This window comes from Lipotes vexillifer, unplaced genomic scaffold, assembly GCF_000442215.2.
Source record: "Lipotes vexillifer unplaced genomic scaffold, Lipotes_vexillifer_v1.1 scaffold382, whole genome shotgun sequence".
NCBI classification, from domain to species: Eukaryota; Metazoa; Chordata; class Mammalia; order Artiodactyla; family Lipotidae; genus Lipotes; species Lipotes vexillifer.
The window spans coordinates 10,960,567-10,969,901 of NW_006780611.1; the positions used below are offsets into that span (position 1 = coordinate 10,960,567).

A 9,335-nucleotide genomic window follows, 5' to 3' on the forward strand; every position below is an offset into this window, starting at 1 on the left:
GGGGGGGGTCGGGGTCGGGGGGCAGGGCCGGGGGGCGGGGGGAGGCCAGACCCTCCTGCTGCTCGCTCATCCCCCCGAGGCCTGGAGAATTCCCCGGATTCTAGATCCGGGGATCTGAGGTCTGGATGGAATCCTGGCTGGCCCCTTGTCTTAAGCTCTGAGTGGAGGGCCTTCAGTGCTCAGCTTGCGCTGGGTGTTGAGTCTGGGGTCTGCGGGGGGCGGAGGGTCGGGTGGGGCAGGAAGCCTCTAAACTCCCTGAAACTGTGTACCTGATTTTGTGTGTGAGCATTTTTCCGGGGAGAGGGCCTCAGCTTTCCTTGGCTTTGTAGAGGCGTCTGACCCTGGAAAGGTTGAGACCCCTGGGTGGCCATGGAGCTTGCTCAGTGTCCTGTGGCAGGTCGGTGGCAGTGTGGGCCTGCCACCTGGCCATTGCTCCTCACAGGAAGTCGGGGAGGGAGCCCGGGCTCTGGTGTATTTCACAGGGTTGGGCGTGCCGGCTGGGGTGTGGGTCTGTGGGCTGGATCTTAAGCCTTCGGTCTACCTCCCTGGGCCAGGCTCAGACCCTGTGAAGACCCATTGTCGGGGCGGGGGGAATAGGCCTTGGAAATATTACCCATCTGCTGTCCTGGGTGGCAGGTAGGGCCCAGAGCAAGAGAGAACAGGCCTGGTTCTTGTTGAAGAATAAGGTCCTGGTCCAACTTGTCTGAGCACGCCCTCATCCACTTACCTCATTTGTACCCCAAGATGCTCCCCGGAGGGTGGGCAGGGCTGTTGGCGCCACGCACACTCTACAGAGGGGGAAGCCGAGGTCCAGAGAGGTCAAGGCCCTTGGCCAAGGTGGCAGAGCTAGTAGGGTGGGGCTGAGGGCTGAGGGCTGTTTGTCCCCCTTACCCCACACTCAGGGTGGGCCCTGAGCCAGGGGCTGAGGCAGCCCTGAACTCTGACCCCACAGGAGGCAAGCCGGCCAGGGGCCCCAGGCTCAGAGCGCATCCTCCTAGACATCCTGGAGCATGACTGGCGGGAGGCGCAGGACAGCAGGCAGGAGCTGTGCCAGAAGCTGCACACCGTGCAGGGGGAGCTGCAGTGGGCCGAGGAGCTGCGGGACAAGGTAGTGTCCACACCTCCCCCCTCCCCTCGTACCTCCCTTGCCCCCACCTGCCTTCTTTTTTTTTTTTTAACATCTTGCGTATAATTGCTTTACAATGGTGTGTTAGTTTCTGCCTTATAACAAAGTGAATCAGTTATACATATACATATATCCCCGTATCTCTTCCCTCTGGCATCTCCCTCCCTCCCACCCTCCCACCTGCCTTCTTGCTAACCGCCTGGGGAGGGGATCACCAGTTTACTTCAGCCAGCCTTCCCCCAGCATCCACTGTATGCCAAGTCCTGTGCCAAGAACTGTGCATTCATTTGCTCTCAAATATGTATTGAGATCAATCGGTGAACGGAGCAAAGGTCCCTGCCCCTGGGGAGGGCAGATTCTAGCAGGGGAGACAAACAGGACGCCATACACGTAATCCGCAGTCCGTTACGTCATGTCACAGAGGGCGATGAGTGCTGTGGAACAAGTAGAGCGGGGTAAGGGGGCAGATTGCACTTGAAATGGGGAGGCCCAGGTTGGCTGGGACGGGGTTGTTATCCGCATTTTACAGATCAGGCAGCTGAGGCCCAGTGAGGTGGTGTCAGTCAGTGGCCCAGGCCACCCAGCTGGGGAGGTGGGCACTCATTACTGCGGCTCAGGCCTCTCTCCCTGGACCTGCTGGACACCGGCTGGTTAGCTGCCCCTGTCCCCAGCCCTGGGGTCCGGCCTGGGCGTGTCCCACCCCGCTCCGCCTGCCCACAGTACCTGCAGGAGATGGAGGACCTGCGGCTGAAGCACCGCACACTGCAGAAGGACTGTGACCTGTATAAGCACCGCATGGCCACCGTCCTGGCCCAGCTGGAGGAGATCGAGAAGGAGCGGGACCAGGTGAGCCTGGCCTGCTGTGTGCCCGGCCCTGGTTTTCGTCCAGGGGACGATGACGCGAGGCAGACAGGACTGGAGTTGTAGACAGAGATGAGCAGTACACTTATCAGTTTAGGACGGGGCAAGTAGGCCAGGAGAGACAGACAGGGGGCCTGAGATGTGCCAGCCCACCCCCTCAACACACCTGCCTCACTGGGCTCTTGTGACAGGTATGAAAGTTGGTCCTGGCGGCCTTTGCATCTGAATCCCTTGTTCTCCCTGCCTCAAGGGCAAGGCCTACACAGTGGGAGGTACTTACAGATATTTGCTGGTGAAGAAATCCTCAAAAGTTCTGGCTCCCAGGCCCTGGATACCATAGCCCTCATCTCCTGAGGCCATAGGGTAGGCTGAGGACCTCGGGCCAGTTCCTCTGGGCCGCAGCCCTCCTTGCGTGAGGCTCCATGGGAAGGGCAGGAGGTTTTGTCCTTGGACCACGTTTGAGTCCCGCTAGGGGAGTTGAAGTGTACACGTGAGAATGGTCCTCAGGATCCCCTGCAGGGCCTGGTGAAAACGCAGATTTGAGGCTTCGTCCCCAGACATTCTGACTCATGTGGTCTGGGGTGGGCTCAGGAATGTGCACTTCACCTGCCTGCTCCCAGCCTGTGGGTCTCTGGCCCCAGCTCCCTCTGAGACAATGGGTAGCAGGTCCTGGCCATGGGCCCAGCTCTCAGGGACCCTGGTCTTCACTGTGGGGAAAGGCACTTTGGGTGCACTGGGCTGGATTTGAATCCTGAAGGCTGGGAATAAAGACCCCTGCACCCAGTGGGTCCCACAGAAGAGTTTTAAGTTGTTTTGGGGAAACGGTACGAGCCTGGACTCTGCAACTCTGTCCCTGCTGGCTTGGTGTCCATGTCTGTAAAATGAGAACAGTGAGAATCTCTAAGTCGCAGAGTTAGCGTGAAGATTAAATCAGCTGGTATTTAACACAGAGGACCTGGCACACAGGAAGTCCTTAATAAACGTTAGCTGCTGTTCCTGTTGCCACCCCCACATCTGAGAGGTCAGAGGCCAGGACAGCTGAGCCGATGTGGCTCCTTCAGCTGGCCCAACACCCTCCCTGCCCTCTCTCACCAGGCCATCCAGAGCCGAGACCGGATCCAGCTTCAGTACTCACAGAGCCTCATCGAGAAGGACCAGTACCGGAAGCAGGTCCGGGGCCTGGAGGCCGAGCGGGATGAGCTGCTGACTGCGCTCACCAGCCTGGAGGGTGCCAAGTCCCTGCTGGAGGTGCAGCTGCAGCGGGCCCAGGGTGGCCCCTACCTCAAGGTGAGCAGGGTCAGGAATCCAAGCTGGAGCTCTTGGCCAGGGTGAGACCTGGTGGGAGAACTCAGCCGGGGGTGGGGACATGGGGGACCCATTGGGAGTCCTCAGCTGGGCCTGGGAAGATGCAGGTTCTGGGAGGAAATACGTGGGTCTTGGCTGGAGCCCTCACCCAAGGTCAAGAACATGCCAGTCTTGGAGGGCCCTGTTGGCCAGGGTGGACAAAATGTCGCTCGGGTAGGTGTGGGTTGGTGTATCAGGGAACAAGACAGGAGCATGGGAGTCTCTGAGTTTCTGGAGTTGCACCTGGGGCACAAAGAATAGTTTGAAGCCTGGCTTAGCATATGCTTGGAGAAGCCCGGCTGCCCGAGGGCCTGTGAGCATCTTAGAATGCAAAATGTGGGCCCTAGAAGTCCCTCAGAGACCAGCTAGTCCAGTTCCCTCATTGCACAGGGCCCAGAGAGGGTCAGACGCTTGCCTGAGATCACACAGCCAGCCAACAGTGGAGCTGAGCCCCCAGATCCCTTATAAACCAGACACTGGCTCTCAGATCTCTGCCTGGAACTCTGCCTTTTCCTATCTTGGGTTTGCTTAAAGACGATCAGTTGAGTTTAGTATATGTGCTGCCGAAGCGAGCACTGATCAGTTGAGTTTAATGCTTGAAGAAATAGAACAAAGGAAGCGTGAATCTGTGATTTCTGACTTTTAAAAATCCTCAGTGGCTTTTAGGTAAAGGCAAAACCCCTTACCGTGCCCTAGAGGCCCTACGGGGTGCCCCGCCACCCCAGCCTGGTTCTCTCGGTCTCAGCCTTTTAATTCCTGGAATGTGTCACAGTGCTGCCTCAGGGCCTTTGCACATACTGTTCCATCTGCCTAGACCATCCGCCCCCCGCCCCAACTTTCACACCTACTTATCCTTGAGTTCTCAGTTCCAACCACACTTTCTCTGGAAAGCACTCTGATGCCCCTGGCTGGGGGGGCCTTTGAGTGTCTTCCCCACCCTGGGTACCTTCCTGCCTGGCCCTCCTGGCCGCTGAGCCTTATTTCCTTCATCTATCTGCTTGTTTATAGCTTATCTCCTCCGCTAGGGTGTGAGCTCCCCAAGGGCAGAGATCCAGAGATCCAGCCCTCCTTCCTCACCACATCCCTGTTCCCAGCAGGTGTTGAGAAAATGGCAGGGGCTGGCCCTGGCCCAGGGCCGCTGACCTCTCCCCACCCCTTTCCTCTCCCAGGCCTGCACCTCCTCGCATTCCCTGTGCTCCAACCTCAGCAGCACCTGGAGCCTGAGCGAGTTCCCCTCCCCGCTGGGAGGCCCTGAAACAGCTGGGGAGGCGGCTGTCACGGGGGGATCTGAGCCCCACACCTCGGTAAGACACCTGCCCTAGCCCAGACATGGGGGGTATGGATGGCCATCGTAGAATTACTGACACGTAGAGTACTCTCCAGTTTGCTGACAGTTCGGTTTCACACGAGAGGAAATCGAGGCCCACGAAGGCCAAATGCCTTGTTTAAGCTCACACAGAGCCAGCTCAGTGCTGGGACTGGGCCTGGGTGCCAGGAGGCCTGGGGAGCCACTCACATGCCCATAACCTTGCAGAGCCTACCCCTCGGCTCTGGGCCCTAGCTCCAATCTGTGAAATGGGCACAAACTAGGTACGATGAGTTGTGGCCGGGTCCTGTGGGGGTGACCAGGCCCTGCTGTGGCTTTGCAGGAGGAGGCCACGGACAGCGAGAAGGAAATCAACCGGCTCTCCATCCTGCCCTTCCCCCCCAGCGCCGGCTCCATCCTCCGCCGGCAGCGGGAGGAGGATCCCGCACCCCCTAAGAGGTAAACAGCTTCCTCCCAGAATCCCTGATGCCAGAGTCAGGTCTAGGCTGTCACCTGTCTTTACTGCCCTTAAATGGCTGGAGCTTTGGAAACCCAGGTTGCGGGAGTCATAGGCATGAATGAGGTCAGGGGTTAAGACAAGATCAAAGGGCAGAGTGGGCTCAGTCCCTGCTGAGCACCTTGACATGAGAGTCACTGGAGGTCAAGCCTCAAAGATCCTTAATCCAGGGGGAAGCCTGGGTGGTTCAGGGCTAGAAGACATGGAGGAAGTTCCCAGGGGTCAGGGACCTCAAGCAAGAAAGTCAGGCCCCAGATTCAAGCAGCAGCAGAAAATGGGGGCCAGAAAAACTGAGCCGTATCACTGATGGCAAGATCAAGGGCAGGAGACGCCTCCTGGCGTGTGTCCCCCTGTCATGGGCTTGATCCGATGGATGAACTTGCCGTGACAGGTGTTGATGGGGAGGTCATGGTCTAGTGTTGGAGGGAGGCAGAGCCCAGAGTCACAAATGACGAAGGTAGAAAGTGAGGCTGAGATGAGGCGTGAGAGGTCAGGGCAGCCTTCCGGGAGGGGGTGGCATTAAAGGACAGGCTAGGGCATTCTAGGTGGAAGAACCGGGCAGAGATCAGGATGTTGGCTTCTTATCCTGTGTGTTTAGGGGACTGGGTGGCACGAGTGCACTGTGCCTGAGACCCCTCCCGGGGTCTAGCCTACACGTGCTTGGGGGTTGCAGGACATTTGGGAGGCACAGGAGCGCCGTGCTCAGTGCGGGCCCCTCTCGCCCTCTCTCTGCCTAGGTCCTTTAGCAGCATGTCGGACATCACAGGTAAAGGCCTGGGGACTCCGTGGGGAGGGCTCATCTGGGGGCCCACCTGAGGGCTATGCTGCCTGCTCTGCCCTTGGCCTGCGTCCCCCTCCTGGAGGCTTTGCTGTCCTCTGGCCGGGCAGGGAGGCTCTGCTTGGGAGGCCCTGGGGGAGTTGCTTCCCACCTCTCACCCCGAGCCCACCCTGGTCCTCTCTCCTGGTCCCGGCTGTGCTCTATGGGGCTCCTCAATTCCAGCCCATCCTCCACCCTCTTCTGGGAAACTGTGGCCAGCCCAGGCCCAGCCCTGAGCCCCGTGAGTCCAACGTGTTCCAGGGGCCTCAAACCTGCCAAATCCCCAGGCCTCTGGGCCATGGGCCATCCCAGGGCTTGAGGGGCTCAACCCAGGGCCCTACCCCATTGCTCAGTCTGGCACCCCTAAACCTCACTCCTCCTCCCCAGGGAGTGTGACGCTTAAGCCCTGGTCCCCTGGCCTCTCCTCGTCCTCGTCCTCCGACAGCGTGTGGCCTTTGGGAAAGCCGGAGGGCCTTCTGGCCAGAGGCTGTGGCCTGGATCTCCTCAACAGGTGCTGTAGCTGCCTTGGGCGGGGGCGTGGAGCTGGGGGGCTGGTTCGGGTTCCGGAGAGGGGTGAGCAGGGGCGAAGCCTTCGCCTCACGGCTGTCACACCATTAAGGTCTTTAGACAGAGTCACACGTTGGATTCATATGCTGTCACCACCGCTTATCGTCTGGGGGACTTGGGCTGGTCACTTCACCTCCCTGGGCCTCAGCTTCCTCACTGGCTAAAGGGCCACAGTGATGTCTTCCACAGGTGGTGTTCGGAGGTTTAGGACTCGTGGCAGTAAAGCGCCCACTTTGCCAGGCAGGTGGTGGGTAGATGGTAGCTGTTACTTGTGCTACTTGCCTGTCCTCCCGGCTTGGGGCTCCCAGCAGGACTGAGCCTCCCAGCAAACTTCGCACTGAGGGTGGGGTGGGGCCCCTGCAGCTGGGCTGGCCCCAGGCCCACAGCTGAAGTCACGAATCGCCTCGGCTCAGAGCATGCTGCAGGTCATGTGCTCTGTCCGTTTTGGTGGATGCGTGGTCTCCCTGCTCAAGACTGTCCGTGATCTCAGGAGGGCAGGAGATGGAGGAGGCCGGTCTGAGAATGTGGCCTTTGAACTCAGGCGCAGGCGTGGGGGTGCTGCTGGGTGACATGGAAGAAGAGAGAACAGAATCTGTTCAGGGATGGACCTGGAGTTTGGTGGTGACTGGAGTGTGAGGGTGGGGGAGGGGAAAGGCGAAAGGCTAGGGCAGGCTTTGTGAGTCAGGATGGGGAAGTGTGGATTTTGGCTTGTGCACCCTGGGAGACCTGGTGGTGGTTGGGGGAACTTGGCTATTCCTAAATGCAGGGCCGGCTGCTGGCTGCCTTACAGCATTCCCTCTGTCCTGGGAGGCAGGCATTATTATGGTTAGCCCTGTTTTGTAGAGGAGGAAACCGAGGCTCAGAGAGGTTAACTGACTTGCCTGAGGTCACACAGCTGGGACGTGCCAGGGCCAAGGTGCAGAGTGACCTGATCAGATTTGGGTTTTGGAGGGGGCATAGGAAGCGCTGGTGTCAGAGCTGGAATGCGGGGATGCTGGTCATAGAGTGCAGGTCACACGAGAAATCAGGGCACAGCAGAGCCAGGGGCCTCCTGCCTCCTGGAAGCAGCTTGGCCAGGCCCCTGCCCCCACTCTCACCCTCCGGCACAGGGCCCAGTGCGACATTGTTTCTCACTGTGCAGGACGTGCTTCTGGGGGAAGGGGCGGAGGCGCCTCCCTTCCTGCCTGCCTCTGCCCTTCCTCCCTTCCTCTGCTCAGGCCTGCAGCAGGGGTCCTGGCTGCTGTCCAGGGGGCGCTGGGATGCAGCAGAGGGAGCTGGAGGTTCTGGCCCAGCCCCCACCTGGGCCCCATGATCACGTGGGGCCACCTCTGCTGCCCACGAAGTTCCTGGGAGGAGGGAGATGGGGGAACAACGAAGACTGAGGTGGACCGGGAGAGAAAGGGGTGGACCCATGGGAGGTCAGGGACTCAGTGCCCTAACGGGCTGGCGAGTGCTGTTTGCATGTGTCCTGGGCTGGAGGCAGGGTTACAGCTCAGAGCACAGGGGGAAGAACAGACTTGGGAGCCAGCTGAAGTTCAGGCTCTGCCACTCGCTACTGTGGGGCCTTGGGCAAGTCATTTTAATTTCTCAGTGCCTCAGTTTCCTGCTCTGTAAAATGGTTCACGATAGTGCCTGTCCCCTGGGGTCATTGTTGGGGTTTCCGGTGCTCCTACTAGAGTGCTTAGTATAGTGCTTGGCTCGCGGTGAGCGGGAAGCTAGCTCTTAGCTATTATTATTGATGCTATTGTGGCTTAATCCTCAGGGTAGCCCTGCAAGCCCCATTATACACATGAGGAAAATGAGGCTTAGAGTCAGGAATGTGTCCCATGGCCACTTGGTGGTGGAGCTGGGGATTCTGTTGTCCCTCCCGTCGAAGCTACTTTCACCTCACGCCCGTGTTGAGTGCCCGCTGTGCTCTGGGTGTTTCAGCGCTCTGCTCTCACCTGCCCCTATTGGCTCCCAGGGCCTTGGGGCATGGTAGGATGGGGGACATGGATGGACAAGCAGAAAAAGAGTGAAAGTGAGGTGATGAATGGGGAGGGCACTGGGAGAGTATTGGGGTGCTGTCTCACGGGCAGGGCCACCCCTGTCCTCACTTGTCACGTAGACATAGGGTCTCCAGCACTGGCCGACCTTGCACAGGGAGGGTTTGGATAGGTCATCACCTGACTCCACCACTCACCACGTGTGTAACCCTTGTCAAGTTATAACTTCCCCAGGGCCTCAGTTTCCCTCTTCTCTAATGTAGGGGGAATAACAGGCGGCTCCTGAAGGGTTGTTGGGAGGATTCAGTGAGGCAATCTGTGCGACATGCTTAAGTGTCAACTTCAAAGGTCCCTGGCCTGCCTAGGGATCTTCCCACAGTGCCCTGGGGTGGCGCAACACTCATCCAGGCCACTTAGCCCATCATTGCTCAGGGCTGGCAGAGTGAAGGACTTGGCCCCATTCTCCTGTGACCCAACTCCTGACCTGACACTGGGGAAGTGTCCTGGGATCCCATCCTTTCCACCCCCGACAGGCAGGGTTGGGGTCAATCAGAGTGTGCTGCCCGAGACCCAGGAGTCCTGAGAGGCTGGAACAGGCAGCCCCTGCCCCCTACGCATTCCTTTCTCTTCTGAACCCACTTGTCTTCTGAGGCCTGGGGCTGAGGGACCTGGCCTGGACCCTGCCCCCAGTGAACCGCCAGGTAGTAGCCTGGGGCTGTGGAGGCTCAGAGAAGTCACTTGGCCCCTTGGGGAGGTGAGCAAGGGCGTCTTGAAGGAGGAGATGCCTGAGCTGGGTCTCAGAGCAGCAGGAA

At 59.2% G+C, this 9,335-nt stretch overlaps 1 protein-coding gene across 1 annotated transcript in view; it reads left to right on the forward strand.

Moving 5' to 3' along the window:
• Positions 1 to 9,335, forward strand: part of CARD10 (caspase recruitment domain family member 10) — a 26,353-nt gene that overhangs the window by 7,437 nt on the left and 9,581 nt on the right. Inside the window, exons 5-11 of the mRNA XM_007454057.1 lie at positions 953 to 1,108; positions 1,847 to 1,972; positions 3,083 to 3,274; positions 4,501 to 4,635; positions 4,981 to 5,096; positions 5,892 to 5,920; positions 6,359 to 6,482. Of these exons, the coding sequence (XP_007454119.1) occupies positions 953 to 1,108; positions 1,847 to 1,972; positions 3,083 to 3,274; positions 4,501 to 4,635; positions 4,981 to 5,096; positions 5,892 to 5,920; positions 6,359 to 6,482 (878 nt within the window). The remainder of the gene's footprint in view (positions 1 to 952; positions 1,109 to 1,846; positions 1,973 to 3,082; positions 3,275 to 4,500; positions 4,636 to 4,980; positions 5,097 to 5,891; positions 5,921 to 6,358; positions 6,483 to 9,335) is intronic.